Here is a 23,754-nt window from a genome sequence, read left to right as displayed (position 1 = left end):
AAGTAATTTTCTTTAAAAAAAAATCTGACCATGTGATAGATAACTTTCACACTTTGAAAATAGGAAAACTGAAGCAAAAAGGGCCTCTTCTGACTTAAGGTCATCCAGATTACAAAAGCTACAGTCACAATTCAAACTGTGTAATTATGGGCACAATGATGGAGTGGGCTTTCTTTAACACCCTGACCATGAAACACAGTGTCGAAGATGTGTTACATGCTCTGGGAGCTGGTGCAGTCACCACTGTGGGTCCCTGGTCCTTCCATAGGGCTGAGAGGCTCTTGCCTACTCTGCATAAGACAGAACATACATATCAAAGTACATTTGGGATAGATAGATAAACACAGGCAAGTGGCTGGTTACCTATACTATAGTTTAATCTCTTATGGTAAATGCATATAGTCTAACAAACCACTTGAAAAGAGATGAAATCTATTAGTAACAATAAGCAAAAGAAGGAAATTACTGGCCCAAGCAGTTAATGTAACTGTGTGACTTACTGCTCCACGCTATCAACGAAGGATAATATCATTAGCTCCACCAAGCATACACCAACACTTAATACAACGGCTAGGTTTGTATTAAGAGAGAGAGAGAGGCAGCAGCAGCATGTAGCCAGGAAATTGCACCCATGTAGATGCCCACAGACAGCATCTTGATGCAAAAGAGAAAACGAAGCATTAAATATAATTGTGCTAATTTGAAAAGAACATCCTAAGTTTCTCAAGGAGAGATTTATCTGTTCATTACAAAAATGAGCCCTTCGGCCTCCCAAGAATAAAGTGTCATTTACTCTCACAAATGGACCATAAAATCCTCTCTGTTTAAGTAGGTTTGGCTCCCTTCGTCAAACTGACTTCTTAGGGTAGCAAGAATGCTGATGCTTTCAAGCCTCAAATCTATCTAATGCCAGAAAGCAATCAGGAGTCATAGCTCATGACTCCACAGGAGAACCAGATCAAGCCCTCTACACAAAGGGGCTACTTAGTGATCTGAAGAGCAAGCCAGATGCGTAAAGCATTATCCTAGTGTTCATTGGCACTGTGTGCCCATGTGCACTTAGATGACCATTTAAAAAAAAAAAAAATGCTGTGAGCAAGGCAGTCTCTCAATTAACCCCGTATGGTCTGCTTAAATAGGCAATTTAACTGTATTCCTCTAACCTGTCACCTGGAATGGCCTATCTCTACATTAATTGTCTGCTTATCTGCCACAAAACTTGCTGGTATTCCCCTAAAACCTTTCTCTCCTGGGAATACTATGAACTACAAGGGTCACCATGAAAATTGCCATATTCCTCAGTTCTACTTACAGCTGGCTCTGGACACAAGACTCTCTGGAGCAAGAGGATATACACGGAGCTATGTCTATGTCTGGGTCATGTTTGTCCTTCTTGTAAACTGGAACACCGATGTGTAGTGACATCATGAAGGACAATGAACCAAAAAGACAGAAAAGAACCTTCAGCCCCTGCATGACCTCCGTTAACAATCACACAGGAAACCTGGATGCTATCTCTACTCCTGGCCAGACTCTGCCTTTTCACAGTGTCTGTATACAGGCTTACACTAATCCTAATTAATAAATTTGAAATCTACTGGCTGATGCCATTTATCCCAACTTTAATAATGATTTCCTGGTGGTGCACATATGCTTCTTAGTAGAATAGTCACTTAAGGAGATGGGCCCCTGTGGTGTAAGTATGTCTGAGAACCAAATTTCAATTTCATTTACTTAACTAATTTAAACTTAAGGCAGCATGTTTCTAGATTCTTTTGATCCAAGATTTCAGTGTCTAGGGTAGCTGACATGATTAATGTACAACTATTAGGAAGACCCATAATCATCACAGACTGATTCATGTTTCAATGTTTAAGTCTTTGTCATCCTGTTCCAGGGAAAGAGAAGGTCTCAATCCAGAACTTTCTCAAAACATAGGTAGGAACTGGGCTCAACCTAGGAAGTATTTAGAGATGTGATGCTATTAAATTTTTAATTAAATTATTTTATTTTCTGTGTCTGAGTGTTTTGCCTATATGTATATGTACCTCCTGTGTGCCTGGTATCTGTGGGGATCAGAAGACGGCATTAGATCTGCTGGAACTAAAGTTATGAATGGTTGTGAGCCATCAAGAGTGTTCAGGGAACTGAATTAGCGGCCGCTTTAAGAGCAGCAAGATCTCTTAACCGACGAACCAGCTGACCAACTCAGTTACAACCCAGACCTAGATCCACGGCTTTGGGTAGACCCACCTCAACATCTACCTGATCTATGAACTGCTGGAGCGTGTGAAGGGAGGGGCCTGCAGATCCAAAGAGAGTCCAGGTGAGGATGCAGTATTGATAGGGTAGCAGGAACCAGAGGCCTAGAAACAGGCCAATAACTCAGGGCAATGAACATCTATCTGCAAGTAAAGATGTGTGGACACACTGTCACACACTGCAGCTTCCACAACGAAATGTTGTTGCTTCCATTTGGGTTCTTTGTTCTTTTCTTTTGTTTCTATTTCTATTTTTTATTTTCTCTGGGTCGGGGAGGTTGCAAGGGCAGAAAGCAGAGAGGAAAGGAGAGGGAGATGAGTGAGATTGGGACACAGGGCTTAAAATTAACAAAAAGTCAATAAAAAGTTATTTTTTTTTTTTAAAGAAGCTGCTGTTTGACAAGGAAGGATGCCTGAAGTTCTTTTGTACAGTCATCAGTACACCGTCTGTCACAAAGTAAAACTCAGCTGATTTTTTTTGTTGTTGTTGCAAAGAGAAAATGACATAAGCAGAACAATTGATTTTAAAAGAAAAAGTTACCACACCAAACAGAGACCCAGGATACGTGAAGCCAACGGGGTGGGGGCTGGGTGGAGGGGTATCAGAAACATTTTCTACACAGTGTGGGCACACATCATATACAATTCCACTTTGGAGGGGACATTTGTGAAAACACTATAACATTCCAGGAAAACACATATGTTAGAAAGGAGAGCAATGCCATTTGAAACACTGCTGGCAACAATGTAACTGAGGCTCTCGGTGTAACCATAAGAAGCTTGGCAGAATGCCCAGAAATCAGAGTCAGCCGCAAACTGCAGAGCGAGACTGACAAGTAGAAAATAAAGGGGCAGGCTTGCTAAGATGAGAAGGGAGAGAGGGCAGGAGAGACAGGGAAATGCCAGAGGGGAACAAGGGCAGGGCAGAGGAGGATGCCAAGAGCAGAAAGATCAGCAGCAGGAAGAGAGAAGAGGCAAGACAATGTCCAGCATCACCAATGTGTCCATGAGCGCCCTCATTCAAGAAGTTTACATGGTTTTTAAATCCCAACGTGAGTTTATTAAGGATTTCATCGTATTCAATGTGGTCTCCATTCCAGAAAGGACTTTTTGATGCAATAAAAACACTATTTTCTAGGTCTTGTTCAAAGCTCCACCTAGATGAACCTAGATAGTTGTATAGAAAAAGTTCCACTCTTCCCATGGTTAACATTCAGTGTGAAGCAACAGCAAAGACAGGAACAAAAGTGCAGAGCCATCCCCTTCCTGTGCTTCCAGAGCAAGCAGGCAGAAGAGGTGCATTCCTTCCTGCGATCTTGGACTTGCTTTAGCCTCATGTATCTCACAACAGAAGCACCGCAACTTGCTGATTTTTGAAACTTAGAGCTGCCCAAAACTTTGCAGACATTTAGGTTCTGCGGCTCTAAGATTCCAAAATAAATAAATAAGTAAATAAATAAATAAATAAAATAAGAGTTTGAAAAGTTTGGAGTCAAAAGATAATGATCCCGAGAGAAGCAAGTTGTGTCCTCACCAGACATAGTGTCCGACAACTCCCGAAGTGAAGCTGCAGTTTATAAACAACACTCAGGTTCCTGGGATGTCATCAAGGTCCAAGGGCTGCAGCACAAAGCTGCACCATCTCCTTCAGTTGTGCTACAACACCGGTGCTGAGAATAGCATCCTACTGAACAACACAGGCCTCCCTACCCTGTATAAGGTGCTGAAAGGATGTGGCGAGGATCCTATATGTGGATGCCAATAACAACAGCATCCCGTGTAACCGTTTATCCCTTTAACACCTTCATTTCTGATCAATATAATCCTGAAGTTACTGGGACACAGTATAATTGTGCAAAATCTTCTGCTTGTGCTTCTGAGGTCCAGAAACCAGCATCATTAGCTGGGCATGATGGCACATGTCCATGTCCTTAACTCTCAGAAGGCCGTGGTTTCAAGCCAACCTGACCTATATTGTGACAGCCTGACCTATATAGTGAGGATGTCTTGCACAAAGAAAAAATTCTTAAACAACAGGATTAAAATAAGTGATTAAATAAGTAGCTGCAACACTGTTGGAGCTTCAGTTGAGAAAAGGCATGTCCTGGTAGTGTTCGTTATGTGTTGGGGTTTGTCCATTTACTGCCTCAACAAACTAAAGTCACTCAGAGTAAATATGCCATTTGACATGTAAGACAATCCTATCACCACTGAAATAGAAACACATACACCACACAGCCAAAATATATTTCATAGACATGAGGACTCCATGAAAAACACTGTACCATCTATTAATGTACTTTCAAAGGGGCATAGGAAGCTACCAGGAGGTCACATTCCCATAGCACAGGTTCTTCAAATCACCCCGACAATGCCCTCCTCTGCCTCCCTAGAATATCAAGATTTGCCATCATAAAAGGGTACCTTGGACTTTTTTCAGACTTCTCATGCAATTAGTTCTTGCAAAGGAAAACCCATAGAACCAAACCACATTCTTCGTGCCCTTCAGCCAAAGGTGACCTGAAGGGGTTCTCCCAAAGAGGCAGAATTAGACAGGGAACTAAGTAAGGCTCTAGCATGATAACTTCTAGCTGTGAATAGGAATGAATTCCTACAACTCTTTGGTTCCCTCTCTGCCTTTTCCAATGATCTGGCATAAAGTATTCAGAACCCACCTACTAACTTACTAGACCAAGCCAGGAGAAGAGGAAGAAGCAGAGGGGCAGCATTTGATGGTGATTTCAACTTTCCTCCTAGCTAACTAGAGCCCAGAGGAAATTATCTGTCTTGAGGATTCACATTCAGACCCCAGCCCTTTGACTCCTAACCTGCTTAAGCAGCAGCGCCATCTGCAAGCTTCCTCTGTGGACTATGGGTTCCTAGAGCCCATGTTAGCATTTGATTCCTTGTCGGAACTCAGGGATTATATGTTAACAGTGCTGACATGTGGAAGACTAATAGCCACTAATTAACTGACCAATACAGGAATTAGCTACTTAGATAAACAAATGCTTGAGGGTTTCAATGGTTTGCTCAACTCAATCAGAAATGGAGGCAGGTCCAAGAGCTCCAAGGAGTGTCCAGCCCCTCGAGTCCTTCTAGAGTCTTCCATGTATCCCTTCCCTTCTAGACAATGGCCACTGAGTCAGGTCCAGCTCTCTGGCCCAAGCCTCCCTTGCCTCCTTAACTCCACCCTCTGCTCTAAAGTGGCTGGTCTCCCCACTTCCCCCTGGGAATCACTGTGAGGACCTCAGTGGGGGTCATTGAATGCCACCCCTGCTGCCCATGCAGATGCAAAACAAAGATACTAGAAAGAGTACCAGTTGGGAAGGAAGATAAAGAAAGATTGTGATTTCCAGGCTAAAATGAATAAGAATCCAGTTTAATAAAAAAATCCAGGGGTCAGGCCCTGGGAGACCAGAAAATGGACAGAAGTGCTTCCCAAGGATAGTTCCATCCCAAATAGATAAAGCTGAGATACTGAGATACTAACACCCCCCCCCCCCGTTGCACTCAAAGTCACCAATCTGGTAAGCACTCCAAGCTGGGAATTAAATGAATGGTTCTTTATCATGTGGAAGAAAACATAAGCAGTGGACATACATCCTCCTAAACTTGTAATCTGCCAGCTTCTCTTCTGCTTCTCTTACAATACTTCTGAGTGATGCGAAGCTGCCCTTATTACACATTGGCCACGTGCTCTGTTGCCATTCACCTGTCTTTATGTTGTTTTTGGTCACCTCAATCTGTCTAACCCTCCAGGTGGGAAGTTCACTTCAGTCACCTTCTCTTTCCCTTGTCGCCAACATACAGGTTCCTGCTTCATTGCTGGCCCAATGTTGCCCCTTATTCTATTCTCAGCCATGCCTGGAAAACCATTGCTTAATGACTCCCCCCCCCCACACACACACACACAACTCATAGTCACATCAAATAACAAGGCCTTAAGAACATTCACAGCCTGAGGACTCACGGCCAGGATTGAGTCTTCCATGCCATGTGATCATTCTTTACAAATGAAATGCCATGGTGGTTCAGAGGGCAGACACAGAAAATGCAGAGGGTGGCACCCAACATTTCTCAATGTTTTTTCAACATAAGGAGTCAACTGTTATAAACAGAAAGCTAAGGGATATCAAGGAAGATTTCATAAGAAACAAACATTTAACTGAACCCAATGTGGCTAAGTCACAATGGATAATCATACAGGAAATACAGCAATGCAGAGGCAGGGTCTAGTAAAACAAGACAAGTGTTGATCAAACACTATTTCCCTTGCTTGGCCAGGAAACAAGGAGGGAAATGAAAAAGCATTCTGAAAGAAGACAAAGAACCAACCTGGCTACAGAATACAATCCAAACAGCCTTGAGGACAAGGTTAAAAATTGATTTAAGTTATAAATTGTAGGAGTTGACAAATTTCTCTAAAGCTTTGGGGAGGATATAAAAAAATGGATCTTTACAGTAGCAATACTAATACACTAATAATTTCTTTTTTTTCAATTAATTCTAAATTTCTCTGTGTCAGTGACTCTAAGCACAAAATAATTTGATAATCTCTGTGGGGCATTATTTGAGCATAATAAAATGACTAATGAACTAGAATGATCATGAGACTCACATATTAATTTAGAAAAATAGAAATAATACATATTAATTTAGAAAAATAGAAATATATTTCATCTTGCTTAGGGCCTAAGCCCTGCATGTTTCATCTGTCTAATGAATCTGTACTTGTCATTGGTCCCTCATATAACAAGTATTAAATAAATCCCCAATTCTCTTAATGACACGGAATGTAAAATGTCAATTCCAGGCAATAACAACCTTGGCCATCTGCTCCTTCCATAACTTTCCCTGACTATCCTACTACCAAGTATGGTGTGCTCCATAGATCAGCCTTCAAAGAGTAGTACATGACCACCAAAAGGGACCCAAAAGGAGTTCCCAGCGTGTCTGATTTCAGCTCCCAAGGTGAACAGATTCGACTGTTCTGTCTGCTGTCAGCTCTGAGACACAGCAGCAAAAAAAAAAAAAAAAAAAAAAAAAAAAAAAAAAAAAAAAAAAAAAAAAAAAAAAAAAATTATATAGATTCTAAGAAGGTTCTTCAAAATGCAAGAGTGTTGGCTTGTTTGGGTCCTTTGCCAGTTAGCTAGGGCTACTACTGGTTAAGCCAACTTAATGCATAGAGCTTGACTTCATGATTTACAAAACAAAAGGATTCGACACAGACCCAAGAAAAAGTCAAGGCAGGTCTCTTAACCATAAGCTAAAGATTCCTCTTTAAGGGAAGCTGGACTTTCCAGAAATAATTATTCCATGCTAGCACCTGGTTGAGACCAGCCCCAGAAACACCCTATTTCACATTCTATTTTCTTCATAATTATACATTTTTGAGATTATAAAATAATTACATCATTCCCTCCTTCCAGTTCCTTCCTGCAATCCCTCCCAAGTCACACACACAAACACCCATGGCCTCTTTTCTTAAATTACTGTTACACATGTATATGTATAGATACAGGCACAAGTATATAAATATATATCCCTAAACATATAAATACTGTATACTCAGTCTGTAAAATGTTACTTACATGTGTGCTTTAGGGACTGTCTTTGATGTCTTGTGTTAAGTCCTCAGCAATCAACTTCCAAGGTAAGTGAGGTACAGATAGCTTATTGGGAAGCACCTTGGCAAAGGCACTTACCAAAAGCAAGAGGAAAATGCAGATTGGACAAAGGAAGAAGCTAACGTTGGATACGGTCACAAAGTATGGTTTGGCCACTTCTATGAAGAAGTATGTATCTAAGATTGCTTGGCAGGATGGTTCCGAAATGTAGCTCCACCTCAGTCAATGAATACGACTATAAGCTACTGGAGATCTGCGCCCTGTGAGGGTATGTAATCATGCCAGCTCTGAGGGACGTGGGCAAAGAGCTAGGGAAGGCACCATTAACCCCAAAAGCAATGAAAAGAAGAAACAACTGGGAGCACACTGAGGAAAAGAGAAATGAATGAGACAGAAACAGCGGGGCTTGTAACATTTATCTCAGCATGCTTTAGTCGGACCATCTGTGTGACCATGGCATGCCTGTTTGTTGTCTTTGGGATGCAACTCTTTCATGTAACCTGCTCTGACTTACTGTCAGTCCCAAGACACCCAGGAGCCTGTCTATATTTCATTGATGACCATTGCCTGAGACTGTCCAGTCATCTTGCGTCATCTCCTGTCATCCCATGGCCTTCATATGCCCATAAAGGCAAGGGACTTGGGAAGCCTCCAGTGGCATTTGAAATCTACCTTCATTAAGTATGCAGGCCCATTTGTTTTTCACAGCAGAAAATTCCATCTCCATACTGCAGAGGGCACTCAGCAGGCCCATGATTAAATGAGATTTGCAAGCACCAAGCAATGTGGGGACTTAGACATTTACAATGAATACGATTATTCACATAGTTGTCTCTTTATTACCCATGCTCCCCCTTGTGAGGTAATTTTCCTTATTGGAAGTAAGGCAATCTTGAGCAAAGCACTTAAAAATTATCCTTTTCCTGTTTTTATTAGCTGGTATCAAAGAAATGACTATTTGAAGCACAACCAACAGGAGGGAATTGGTTTTTTATTGCTCGGTTCACATTGTTAGAGCTTCAGAAGTGGAGAAAAGACTCCCCAAGGAAATACTGTATCTCAAAACACACTTTCAGAGTAATCAACAGGAAAAGTCTCTCCAAGGGAGGGAAACAGAGAAAAATATTAAAACATAAGTAAGTAAGCAAAGTATATGAAAAACAAAACTTGAAATAGATGCTGTTCAAGAAAAAAAATGACATCGCTTGAAATTTCCTTTCAGAATAGTACACAGAATATATATTATCCCAAGGGGGCTATGTCATTCTTTCTGATCAATTTAACAGCAGCTAATCTTTAAAATCAAAACCCAAAGGGTGAGTAAGCTCAGCGGGTAAAGGTGTTCAGTGCCAAGCCTGAAACCTACCTGAGTTTGATTCCCAGACCCACATGGTAGGTAGAGAAAGCTAACTCCAGCAGCCGGCACCTCCACACATACAAGGCACATCTATTACCTTCCTAAATACATAAATGTAATAATAACATCTCTTTTCATGTTTAACCTGAGAGGGACTAGGGCGATGGATTAGTGAGTCAAGTACCCGCTATGGAAGTCCACAGAGCAGGGTTGGATTCCCCAGCTCACATGTAAATGTCAGAGGAGCATGATGCCCCTCCTGTAGTTACAGACAGAGCAGAGTGAACAGACACAGAGAGCTGGCTACATAGACTAGCCAAAAGATGAGTTCTGAGTTCAAAGGGGATAGCCTTAAGAGAGTTAGCTACTGAAGGAAATGTCAAAGTCAACTTCTAGCCTCCATACATGTGCAAACACATGTACCTGCACACACATGGCCATCCAGACACATGTAAACAAACACACACAAATGCATATACATACATTTGCAAAAGGTAAAGTTGATTAAAGCAGGAACGGTCATGAGCATTAAACATCCCCTATGAACATAAGTGAATGTATATACCAGCACATCAGAAAAAGAATGATGCTTTGCAAATTGTACAGGAGAGAAATACAGACATATGGTTTTATGAATATGTGCATGCCCGTGCATATCACAGATACTACCATCTCCACTTTTTTACTCAATTGACACTCAACAGTGCGAGGAGCAAGAGGTGGATTTATTAGAAACCATTCCCATCGCCATGGATGCAAAGCACAACTTCTATATTTTGTAAAAATTAGAAGCAAAAATATGCAAAGCCCCAAGAGGGGGTATTAGACCCGTTAATCCAAATACAGACAATATCCAAAAGAAATAACTTATTAAAGATCAAGTTCAGAAGACGTTCTGTAATTTATTCAGATTACTGTAGAAACTCAAGTCCCAAGTCAACTGAAACAAATATAAGAAAATTATATAATACTCAATAAAAAATGTATACAATACCATTCTACACATAGAAATTGTTAAACAAAGTTAATACTATACATTGGTGAGACTGAAATCACCAATTTGCATCCAGTGGTGCTTAAATTACATATTTAAGCACATTTCCCTTTAAACATCATTCTTGGGTTATATTTCCCAGAAGAAAGTATAATTGCATTATTAAAACATCAAGTCCTTATTAGATTTGTGGCTCACTCCATGAGATGGAACTCATAACTGACACTGATGAAGAACCTAAGACTAGGTCATGGACCTAGGGAAAAACTTACTACTATTATTTTGCTAAAGAAACATAGCAATAAAATGTCTCCTTATGACAGATATACTCATAGAGTACAGCACTGCTCAGACCTCATCAGGGAGACTCCTTGCAGTAGACAGTACTTAACACGGTGAGCCACAACTCACACTTATTCTACACAGTGGCTATGTGTAGAATAAGAGACTTAGGAGCATTCAGCCTTAAATGGGGTGCGATCATCAAAGCACTCCCTTCAAGGCTCAAGACTGTGGTTGACTCCAAGGAAATAAATTTTATGTGTGATATATGATGAATGATGTATGATATATAATTAATATATTAGATGTAATATAATATATAATATAGATTAACTCACAACCCAAAAGACCTGCACAAGTTCAAATCAGACAAAATCCAGCAAGAAGAAGGGGAGTCAGACACAAAGTCCCACCATAACCAAGAAAACTATTTGCAATTGAGGCCTCCTGGGAATGGAAAAACTCAGTTCTCTCCAGTGGAGTGTCACAGGATGTATCAAGCATACGCCAGGGCAGCCCCATTTCCAAGAGCGGTTGGCCAGCACAAAAACAAACACCAAGGTTTTTTTTTGTTTTGGTTGGTTAATTTATTGGTGTTGTTTGTAGGAATTTTATGAGAGATAGATAGATAGATAGATAGATAGATAGATAGATAGATAGGAAGAGAAGAGAAGAGAGAGAAGAGAAGAGAAGACTATTAAGTTGAAGGGTAGGGTCAGAGAGGAGGGAAACAATAGTGTACATAATTTTTTTAAAATAATTTTTAGCAACAGGAGAACATGGCCCACTGAATCTATTAAGCAGGGTTCACATGGGCTCACAGAAACTGAAACTACAAGCCCAGGACCTGCACGGGTCTGCACCAGGTCCTCAGCATATATCTTATGGCAGTAGGTCTCCCTTCTTCCTGGGGTGGTTGGCCACCAGCCCATGAGGACGAAGGGAGCAGAGTCGATGAACAGAGTTTTGAACACCCCATGAGTACAAAGGGATATAAGGATGCATTTGGGGATAGTTTCATGGAGACAGAACAACTTGGGGTGAATCACAGGCTCTATAGTTTGGTGGAAGGGAGGTAGGAATATCCAGAGTGAGCAAGTCATTGGCTGAAGGCTAAGGTTCTGCGATGCCTTATTAGTGTGGGAGAGGCATTTTAAGGATCTCAAGTGCTTGCTGAACAGGTTCTTATAGGGGGAAGGGAAGCTGAGCCTGTAATATAACCAAGGCTACGTGGCATTCCACAGGGTGAGGTGTAGGAGGGTTTCAAGCTCCCAGACAAGGTCAGAGAACGAGAAGCCCTGCTGACAAAGAGAGGTTATCATTTTGGGCCAAGCTCAGAAGGCTAACCGGACAATGGTAGACTTCAACCTTAATTAGCCGGGAAACAGTTAGGTTGATGTTTTTGTGGGTCTCCTAACGGTGGACAGGAGTGTATCTCTGACTCTTTGGCCTGCTCCTGAGACTCTTTTCCTCCTGTTGGGTTGCATTGTCCAGCCTCCACATGAGGGCTTTCACCTTGGTACCCTGTTTTGTCCTGTTTGAGTGTCCTCTCTTGGAGGCCTACTTTTTTTATGAAGAGGAAATGGAGGGGAAATGGATATGGGGGAAAGGGGAGACGGGTGGGGGTTGGCAGGACAAAGGAGGGAGAGGAAATTTTGATTGGGATGTATTATACTAGAGAATCTATTTTCAGTTTTAAAAAGATAAAGTTACAAACCATAATACCTTCAAAGATATTCTCAAAGAAAATGGTATGTTTAAAGACACCCTTTTTTGTACATGTGCTAAGAGGGACTGAACTAAAAGCCATGTTTATACGAGGCAAACATTCTATTACTGAACTTTATAGGCAGTACAATTCACTTCTTAAGGGTAGAATGAATGTCCAAGGTGAAGGGCTATTGATGGGTTTTTTTGGAGTCAACACAACACCAAATATTGCTCTAGATTGATCCTCATTTATTCACTGAACAAACTACAGAGAGAAGCTAGTTTGTAGGAGGGTTATACGCACCTTTAGTTATGGGCATGGGAGCATGAGCAATGGATAAACACAACAGAACAACAACAACAACAACAAAATGAAAAACAAACAAACAGGGAAACAGAGACTAAGCTACAAGATAGTTAGTAGAAAGTAAAGCGATTACAGAGATGGATTTCTACCTGACAATGAAGAAATGCAATGTCTCTGATGTCGACAGTCTCTCTGTAAGGCTTGCCGGGAGCCTCAACTCCTTCATAGACCTCTATCTACCTAATGTGACTATTTGTCCTCACTTGTAAGGAAACAGCAGAGAGTTAGAATCAAATGATCCTGGGGGTCCCAAGTCCTGAGCCTATTCTCTGATCTGACCGACAACAAAATCTCTTTCTCTGGATTTCTTCAAACAAAGGTTTGCAAAGAGGGAGCCTCACCTGGTCTCCTCACTGAACTTGGTAACACTAAAACACTAATGAATAATGTCACTTAGTCACAATCATTCCTCTAGTGACAATTCACTCCTCATTACCCTCATTCCAAAGATGACTCTGAGGGGGGTAACTTTTCTACTTCTAGACAGCTATGAATATAAAGGATTCCTATGCTGAGGCACAAGCGACTCTCATGGTTACAGAACAACAATTCAAAATAGCACCAAGAGTTCCTAGCAGTATATGTCTAGTATGGTTACATCCTTTTTTCTTAGAGCATCTGAGAGCAGTAGTATAAAGAACAGTATGCTAAATTTAGCATCAGCATGACCCCCAAACTCATCTTCATTGTTGAATGAAGGGAAAGCATTTAATCTGCTAAGGCCCAAGTTTCCTTGCCTCTAACCTAGAGACCACAGAAGATGCAGCCCCCGTGATATAAAATGATATTAACTTCAAAACCCTTTATTGTTTACAAAGATTTCAAAGATATAATCACGAAGAAGCCTCCCAGGGCTGGTAAAACAGGAGGGCAACCTCTCAAATATATGTCAGGATAAATCCCCATATCAAATGCTGCACAGAGTCTGCAGCTCTTAGGCTAGAGGGAAGCATAAGATATGAATTCCAAAGTATTTACAGAGGAAAAAAATTAACCACGCTCACAGCCTTCTATTGGCTATTATTTGATAAGCAGATACAAAGGTCATCCCAAGTAAAAGACTATCTCGGGACAAAGATCAATTAAAATTAACCATGCTCTGGGGAAGCTAGGGGACAGCCTCTCTGCATCACACTGTGCAGACTCCAAGGAACGTGCCAATTATTTTATATGCTAACATTATTAGACACTAGATAGTCTGCCAATTGGTCAGCAGATTGCCTCCTAATGAGCAGTTAATCTGCCCTTTGCTGAGCCACACAAAGTTGAATAAATGCTTCCTTCAGAATATGTCCTTCATTTCATATGTCAGCTACTCCACTGAACCATTGCTCTTTCCCCCACTCAGCTACTTCTTAGTCATCGAGATTTTCTGAAACATTAAGTAATACAAAGACCAAAAGGATTTTGGCTGCCACCCAAGGGTCAGGATCATGAGCACAGTGAAGGGAAGCAGGGACTCTAGGACAACCAAGGGTTTTGTGCATGGTGCCACCAGTCCCTCACCCACTGTGTGCCCAGGGACTTCCAAACTTATATGTTTATGAAATGGGAATATGAATGTCTCCTCACTGGCTGTCCTGAGAACTGAAGAATGGGCACACAACACACCTAGAGAGGGTCATAGTCACTAGTAAGTATCCAGTAACTGTTACTGGGTTTATTTGGTTATCTACTTACTTTTTAAGACAGGATTATTCTCCATCATCATCAATAGCCTGAAATTCACCATGCATCCCAGGCTGGCCTTAAACTCATGTCAATTCTTCCGCTTTAGTTTATGAGGCACTAGAATGACAGGTAGGTAACACCATCCTCTGTTTTTCTTTAACTACTTTTAATGCAATGGCAGAGACTATGATATACTTAGCAAGACCCAAACCTGCCAAATATCTATTAATCATTTTGTTTTGCAAGCAAAGATTTCCTAAGGGGAAAAAAAACTAAATAGAACTCAAATTCTGTTTTTAACATCAGATTCTGTTTCCTATCAACCTCATGTTGTCTTCCTTCCTCATTTACTTCTTAAATGGTTTTTATTTTTCCCCATCACTTTTTTTCTCTTCCAGAAACATCAACTGTGAACACACCTGACATTTGGAATGGTTAATCCTTTCCCTTCATTTTGGACTTGGTTAACATGTCCCCCAGATATGACCCAAGAATCCGGCTGAACCAAAAGGTTCAAGTAAGCTAACTCTTCCTGATTTTACCACCTTGCCAAAAAGTGGCTTACATGCAGCAAAAAGGTCAATCCACAAGTCTAAGAAAAATGCCTGAGTTTTTTTTTTTTTTTTCTAGAAATTCTGGTTGTCTTTCCACTATTACATGTGCTTGGAAAATGTAGCACAGGAATTTACCACAGAAAGGGTAGCAAACAAAAAAAAAATGTTTTAATAACATTTCTACACATTGCTCAAGGCTTCTAAAGTTGCAATTATGAGTTCATGCAGTATGAGCGACTGTTTTTCATTTGTTACTGGTTGAAGAATTTAAATAGGAATTGATAGAACACGCCCCATCTAATGCACAACCTAATAGAGATTTACGGCTCCAGAAACAGTCCGAGATACTTCAACCGTGGAACAGACAAAATGTTGACCATGTGTTTAGATTTCATTACTGAGGAAAATTCAGAGATGGTTAGTGATTATTCATGTCAAGAGTTTTAAAGCTATACCTCTTTGGGGTATTAACCAGCATATTTTGAAAGTCTCCAGACTAAGACTTTCCTTTGTCCTCGTTGAAGTGCGTGGGCTTGGGAAGCTCCCAGGCTGGCCAGGCATCTCTGCCCCTTCACTGAAGCATGTCAAGGTTCTCACTTCTATGGAACCCTCAGGAATCGCTGACTATGAACTAACCCATTGGAGAAATGGGACAGGAAGATTTGGGGGAACGGTGAGGGGGATTGCACAGTGGTTAAGAATGCAAATTGCTCTTTCAGAGAACCCAAGTTTCGTTCCAAACACTCATGTTAGGTGGCTCAAAATTGCTAGTAACTCTGGCTCCAGGAGATCCAATGCCCTCTTTTTACTTCTAGGGGCACTGTGTACACACATACACAAAGACACACACACACACACACACACACACACACACACACACACACAGTTTGTTAAAAACCTTTCTTGCCGGCCAGTGGTGGCGTACCACCTTTAATCCCACCCAGCACTTGGGAAGCAGAGGCAGGTGGATTTCTGAGTTCGAGGCCAGCCTGGTCTACAGAGTGAGTTCCAGGACAGCCAGGGCTACACAGAGAAACCCTGTCTCAAAAAACAAACAAACAAACAAAACAAAATAAAAAACACTTTTCATAAGATACCACTCCTCCAAGCAAGAAACATTGTTTTAACCATTTATTTTTTTTAAAAAAACACATGTCTTTTAGGCATTTCAGGTCTTGCAGACCTAGGTAAAGGCTGACATCATTTAGAGTGCACCCCCAACTTAACAGTTACTCGAATATAGTATATTTGAAAGATAAGGCCCTTCTGTGAATATATACTTGCTGTCCTGTTTGGCTACTAGGTTAGAAAGTTTAAATGCATTGAGTCAGTAGATACAAGCCTTTAGATCACCACTGTGAGCTCAAATACACTTTGTCTCCTAATAAGCACAAGGCCACAGGCATTTCACTTAATAACAAAATATAAACCAAATAAATAAATAAATAAATAAATAAATAAATAAATAAATAAATAAATCAGACTTGTGTATATCTCAATTAGAATACGAACTTTCAGTATGATCAGGAAGAAGTCTGACTTGCTAAACTAAACAAGAAAAAAAAAAAGCTGCAACCAAGTTCAACCAAGGCTGAGTTTACTACCACGTAGAAGAAAGGCTGCCCTGGTGACTCCCAGAAGCCACCAGGATGTACAAGTTTCTCACAGCTTCTTGAAAAGCATGCCTTCTGTGTATTTCTAGTTAGTTGGTAACTTTTGATTAAATATTACCAATTGATAATATCAACTTGAAAGTCTCACATACTAAGATCAAATGCTGACTTGAGATGTCCAATGTGAATACTATCAAAAGACCTGTCTCATGTTTAGGAGACCCTTGTGTCCTGGAGTAATAAAAATGTAACAGTAACAACATCCTAAGGGACAGTATCCATGACTACACTTAGAACAAGAAGTCATTTACCAATCCCAACTTCCATGTAGAAGGTTAGATTCCAGAGAAGGCAGGGGAACAAAATCAACCAGTGAATAACTCTCTCTCTCTCTCTCTCTCTCTCTCTCTCTCTCTCTCTCTGTGTGTGTGTGTGTGTAATTTATTGTATTACATACACACATTATATCAGCATTTGACCTGATTATATGAGACTTTAAAGTTGGTATTATCAATTGCTAATATTTAATCACAAGTTGTCAACTAACTAGAACTAACTACACAGAAGGCATATTTTTCAAGAAGCTCTGAGAAATGGGGGGGGGGGCACACATGAGAGGGGATAAAAATTAACCCAGAAGAGGTGAAAGGAGTGCTTTTAAAAAAATATGTTCTTAATTGAAATTATATCACTTTCCCCTTATTTTCCTCTCTACAGACTCTCCCAGCTCTCTCATGGCCTCTCCAAGTTCATAGTCACTTTTTCTTTGATTATTATTGTTGCATACATAATCACACACATACATATACACATACACACATACATAGACATAGACATACACACACACTCGTGCATATAAATATACACACTCACACACACACACACATATATAGACACACATACACACACACACAAGGTGACAAGTCCATCTGTATTGTTTGTGTGCATATGGTTTCAGGGCTGACCACTCTGCATCAGACAACCAATAAGGGGGCTCATCCCTGGGAGAGGCTCATCCTGCTCCCAGCTCCATCAGACATAAAAGCACATGGCAGAATGCTTGCTAGGGAACAGACTCAAAACTCCCCATACCACACTCGTCACTGTGGTCACCTTGCAACGGGAGGGTCCTCTGGTTTCCCAGGCAGACCGGCTTCAACTATGACATGGGGCTTCTTCCATAAACCAAGCCAAACCTAACTTCCCATAACTTCCATACGTTACTAGTGCTCTGAAACTTGAACTTCATCATGGCGCCTCTTGGTACCTCTTCAGGCATGACATTCAACATGTGAGGATTCTAAGCTCCATTACTGTAGCCCTGTTCTTTCATTGGGAGAATGCATTGACCGGAGATTTTATTCTAGTACTGTAACTACCTTGAGAAGTATCTACTACTCCAACACTCAACCAAAACTCAGAGATAACAGCAGATACGGGGATAAAAGTGGGGCAGAACTTAAGTACTCAAAATCAATTGATGATATATCCTGGTCAGTGGTACAAAGGGTTAAAAGAGAGCTGCAACAGTTGGTTCTCAACACAGAAAGAAAGCCACCTCCCTTTTCACATCTTTATTTTAAATGTGAAAAAAAAAAATCTCCAATTCTCTCCAACTACTGCTCACCGTAGACCAAACATGGTATTGTCAGCAGCACAGCACAGATGCTTTTACTTTAACCAAACGCTGCAATACTATCCTTTCTCTTCTGATTTGCATCATGATGGAATTCTTTGCTGCAGGCAAAATATGAAAACCAGCTTCTATCTCAGAGTTATAGTGACATTTAGAGTGTGTCCAAGCCAACATTTACCATTCCGATACACAAGCAAAGAAATATAAGATAGAACTTTCGAGGAATGCACAAATAGGTAAAACCTATTAAGCAGAGAATCTAGGCAAATTCTATATCCGGTAGTCTATCTGAAGCAGATACTATAGAAGATAGACAATGGTGCACTCTCAGCAGACTAAAAGACTCTGATACCGTAGACCCCCCCCAAAATACACATGTTGAAATTTAATTTTACAATGGGTTAGTAATAGGAAATGAAGCCAATGTTTATATGTGTAGGTAAAACCCTAGTAGATTTGTGTACTTTTAAGAGAACAGCTAGCTAGCTAGACCTGTTTCCTCAACGGTCTTGCTAGGGTCCAAGTAGAAGCTGGGATGTGTAGTCTGGACAAGGGGTTCTCAACAGAACATGGGTGTGCAGAATACTGGCTGCTGGCTGCCTTTTAGACTCTAAAACTCAGAGAAACAACTTTCTACAGTTTGTAGCCCAAACATACATGACACTTGGTGCTTGAGATGCTGGAAACAGGGCAGAAGTTTTAAAGAGTAAAAGTCTACGTGGATCCTCAAAGCCCTGTGCCCAACTTCCTGTAAGTCTTGGCATGAAGTCCAACTTTTCAATGAGGTCACATGACAATTCACTAAAACTATACCTTATCTTAGCCTGCCAAATTTCTCATGCATAGACTTTAGCCCCATATAACATACCACATGGTTTCTCTGTTCCCTGTCCCTCTTTGCATCCTTTTGCGACCTTTGCATACTTACAAAGTCATAAGAGTTCCTAGCACATGGCAACAAAGAAAATGTCAACACATATTAGCTAACAAAAATCAATGACTGTGGGATGGGCCAGTATTACTGTAAGATAGATACTATCTTTTTTTGGCCCTGATTTTGCTTGCTGGTAAAGTGAGGCACATAGGCGAGCCTTCCCCTCAGGATTATCTCATGGATAAAGTGAGAGGATGCATGCCAAGTGCTTAAAATCATGAACAGATACAGCAGACTTTTGGTAAGTGTTAATTGCCTTTATTGTTATTTCAAGATTCATTTCCCAGTTGGTGATGGATTTGTGAAAATTTACACCCTCAAGCAACTAGCTCTCCCCCTCTGATGGCACAACTCTGAGATGGTGAAAAGGCCCCATTAGAACTAAAAGCTACAAGGGGTCAATCCCCATGGCTGTGGCCTCTCTAGCTCCGATTCAACAAGACCTAGGACTTTGCAAAGGAGCTGTTAATAGCGTGAGTGCTACTGCCTCTGACCTGTACAAGTAGAATAAACATAACACTGAAACCTTAAAAGGCAGAGAAAGCAGCTCCCCTCTTCCTCCTTGAACTGAGATTTGTTTCTTTGGCTTAACTGAAATCAAAGCTAATAGTTCTAATGTCTTTGAATCCCCCAACTCATTCTTCATATTTCTCTACATATGCTGTAACTTATACTTTCTGAAACCAGATAAAGAGAAAAAAAATGGTCTCTCATGAAAGAATTTACCAGAACATACTAATCATTTAGACATTGGCTTATGCTTCTAGAAAGCTAAAGATTAAGAATGGAAGGTTTTTTTCCACCCCTTGGAGTAAAATCCAAGGCCAGACTAAAGGCAGAGTATTAATCTAAATATTCACTAAGAACTTAGGGAAACAAAACACTTAAAATCACTCATTATGGATTCACAGATATCTTTGGTCTCAAAAAGAAGCAAAGATTTAGGGACCAGAATTAGCAGGACAAATGAGAATGACAGTGAACAAGATAGAGGAAGGGGGTATTTATTGGTGTCTTAGCAGTTAAGTCTTCACTTGCCTATTAATTATAACAAGGCTCCACGAGGCTAATCTTCTCTAAGTGGTCCATGCAAAGACATCAAGAAAGCAAAATGAAATGAATGGCTACACAGTTAGGGAAGAGATAACGGCAAATTCTGTTAGTGAGAATGTTTCTCTTCACTTTGGAAAAGAAAGACCCCCAGGAGGTGAAGTTCGAATTAAGTAGCAAATTCCCAAGTGGTTGCTCTATTTTGTCACATGAACATCTAAAGACTGTAATGCACACAATGTATGATGAGTGTGTAGTCGCAGAAGGAATCCAAAACCCCAATTCTGACAGTCTTCCGGACAATGTTAACCCTGCCCCGAGCCCTTGGATCACAGAAAGGGGTAAGGAATTGTCCCCCTGTACCTGGTAAGGTAGTCTTACAATGGCATTTTAAAGATGAATAATGTATTTTCCAGGAGAAAGTAAGATCATCCCCAAAACACTTAAAGTTAAACTTCCCAATAATCCAACAATATTTTCAATACACAAAGCTTGTTCATATGCTGTCAACTGCCAGGAATTATAGAACTATATACTTGTAGTTTTGAATTATACACAAACACCACTGACATATAATTGAACACATTCAACACAGTCTACATAAAAAACACTATAAGGCCCCCATTATGTTTGAAATATACTATACCTAAACTTCACTGAATCTAGAAAACTATCTTGATTCTCAATCTCCTTTGATAATAGAGAAAATTGGTAAGGATGGCTTTCACTTTCTTTTGAATTTGATACTTTGGATAAGAAAGATGGCACATCGTATTCTAACAGGCACCTCTGTGTAGATTTTTATCATGCCATAAAATAGCTTTATTTACTATACCCAATTACATATAAAAGCCTATTTAAAGGGACCACAGTACAACAGAGAGGAAGGAAGAGGAGAAGGGAGGCCTGAGATCATGCTACTTGGGTTTCTCTATTTTCTTTCTCGTCTATCAAGGAGGAATCTTGACTCATCTGAAAGGACTTGATGAAAACTAAACACACCGTGGTTCTCCAGCCAAAACTCACAAACATTCCCATTGGCCTCCTCTGATCAGCTGAGCATGAGGGGTTTTTTTCCTTTCTCCTCCCCCCCCCATAAAAAGTCCACAGTGTATCTAAATCTGATCCCAGTAAAATTCGACTTGAGCAGAAGTGAAAATGCAGAGGTAGCATTTATGGGTAACAGCTGGAGAGCATTAGTTCTCTGTCTATCCTTTTCTCTCCCAAGGGTCGAAAATTCTGCTGTTCAGACAGGAAGTCGTCATATACCACACACCGTATGATACGATATGCTGGGGTGTAAGAGCACATTACAGAGGACTGGGAGATCCCTGGATGCTTTGGTTGGCGAGCCAGAGTGACCATCTCACACTTCTCAGACCATCCTCCCTCCTCCAGCATGAAACCCAGGACAGACTGGAACTCTGAAAGCTATCGAACGCCCTCCGAATAACTCCAAGTTAGAAGGTTCCACTGTTTGTCTCTCCACACATTTTAGAAACATTAACTTCACTACCTTCAGAGAGTGAGTGGCCAAGATTCTCCAGCAATCTTTTTGGCCCACTCTCACACTTGCTCTCTAAGAAGATTAACATTTCTTTCAAATATTTCTCTCATGTATTTGCCCAGGACGAAAGTTTTATATATGTATATGCATGCCTGTATATGTAGAAAAATATATATAGAAGGACTTCAAAACATGTTGGTCTGGAAATGAATGTTTTTTAATTGGGTGGATTTCTCTAGGGTTAGCTTTTAGTATAAGTTTTACAAAGTAGCTCAGAAGTAAACACAGATACAAACAGGGAGAGACCCTCTACGTTCTGTAACTATGGCTCCAAGTTTTGGACAGGCTGATAAGGGGTTCCTTAACCCCAGATGCTGAATAGCTAGCTATTCTGCATTCCTACCAGTCTGAAAGGGCTCTTCCCTCCTTTGTAACCGCGGGTGCTCTGGGGGGGTAAGGCTGGAAAGCTAACCCAGTCACCTCACTCCTTTCAACCAGGTTCACTAGATACAGCCCTTCAGTCTTGAACTGTAGAAAATGCCTTTGCTTTGTGCGTATCAGAGACGTGCTGTTAATCACAGGGGTTAAAACACTACTGGTATTATGCAAAGCGGGGGAGGCGGGACTGAGGAGGCGACCCACACATCCATCATCCCTTTAGGAGTAGGCGGAGTTTGAAGTTTCCCCAACTTCCAAGTTCTCACTTGACAGGCAATATTTCTGTGCAATTTCCAGCCCCGAGTAACAGATGGTGCTCTGCCTGTCTTGAGCCTCGAGAGAGCCCAGACAAAGCTCCCAGCCACTCCATGCCTCGCGGGACCCATAGGTGGTTAGTTTCACGAAGCTGTCAGACCAGGGCAGTTAGCAAAGAATGGAAGCTTAACTTCTTCCAGAAGTTTTGATTTTTTTTTTTTTCCTGATACGAGGAAGTCCGGAGGACTGAAGCACAAAAAGGCCTGGGAAAGTTTTGACTGCTTCAGTTCTCTGCCAAACCGTCACCTAGTCCAAGGTGCGCAGAGAAGGAAAACTGAGGCACACGTGTCCAGAAACACAGCAAAAATGCAACTTGAGCAGTCCTAAAGACAACCTGGAAAATTCCTTAAGAGACCCCAGTGGTGGAAAGACACCCTCCAGGTACCAGAGACTGGATCACGCAGAGCCCAGAGGGAAGACTGCAAACCCAAGGGCACCAAAGTAGGGTGCGCCTGAGCTGTGTGTGAGAGGAAAGGGAGGGGGCGCGATCCTGGAGTCGGGGGGGAGGGGGGTACGTTCGGCCCACTCACCCTCACTGCCGTACTGTTTGCCATTGTTCGCGCCCATCCTGTCGCCGTCATGCCCGCCTCCTCCCTGGACACTGCATAGCTGGGGCGCACCTCCCAGGCGGCGGGGCAGAGGAAAGCGGGCAGGACCGGACCGTTAGCTGCACATGCCCCTTCCGAGGGCCGATCTGGGATTGGGGGCTCCGCACTGCTCTGCGACGGGAGGGGTGGTGCTAGGTCCGCTCCTGGCACCCCCGAGGGTGGCGGGCAGGCTCCAGGGCAACCACCAGGGCTCTCAGATTCCGCGCTCCGGGAGAGTAGGAGCAGCGCGACACACAGCCTGCACCCGGGTGCCGCCCCTAGGCTCGCCGCTCCTCCGCCGCGGGGTCCCCATGCGCCTCCGCGGTCCCCAAGCCGTGCGAGCCGAGCCTCGCCTGCCCCGGGCTGTCCGGCTCCTCCGCCTCCGCCCTGCGCCCCCGTGCGTCCGCGGCTTCCCCGGGGAGGGCGCGGCGGCCACTTGTTGCGATGCCCCGAGTGAGCGGAGACTTGTGGCCCGACGCTGCTCGCCCGCGGGCCGGACTTTTGTTAGCGCCAGGCGCCTCCTCTCGCCGCCCAGCGTCAATCACAGCTGGAGCCCCCGGGAGGAAGGCCGGCCCGGAGATGCGCGGCCTTTTAAAGGGGCAGCACGCCTTTTCCGGGCTCCCGCTCCCGGTCCCCGCCAGGGCTCCGGCTCTCCGTGCCACTCGCGAACCCTTTGGCGCAAAGGACCGTGCGGCGCGCTGCGTTTCACTATTGTTCTTCGGTAGACTGTGGGCTTCAAGTCACCCTTCGAATTCCCGTGGAGTTGTCCACAAATACGGCCCATTTGGGGTATGTGTGACGTTTACAAGAAACAGGCAGTCCGTGTCCGGTTCTGTCACATTTCTGGT

At 42.1% G+C, this 23,754-nt stretch overlaps 1 protein-coding gene across 1 annotated transcript in view; it reads right to left on the bottom strand.

Annotated features, from left to right (window-relative positions):
- The window catches only part of Fbxl7 (F-box and leucine rich repeat protein 7), a 334,328-nt gene extending 311,234 nt beyond the window's left edge, over positions 1–23,094 (bottom strand). The window contains exon 1 of the mRNA XM_034523597.2: positions 22,850–23,094. Coding sequence (XP_034379488.1) covers positions 22,850–22,886 — 37 coding nt within the window. The 5' untranslated portion in view covers positions 22,887–23,094. The remainder of the gene's footprint in view (positions 1–22,849) is intronic.
- Between the last annotated feature and the right edge of the window lie 660 nt (positions 23,095–23,754).

Source organism: Arvicanthis niloticus, chromosome 19 (genome assembly GCF_011762505.2).
Source record: "Arvicanthis niloticus isolate mArvNil1 chromosome 19, mArvNil1.pat.X, whole genome shotgun sequence".
NCBI classification, from domain to species: Eukaryota; Metazoa; Chordata; class Mammalia; order Rodentia; family Muridae; genus Arvicanthis; species Arvicanthis niloticus.
This window is presented reverse-complemented; position numbering and strand designations above follow the sequence as displayed.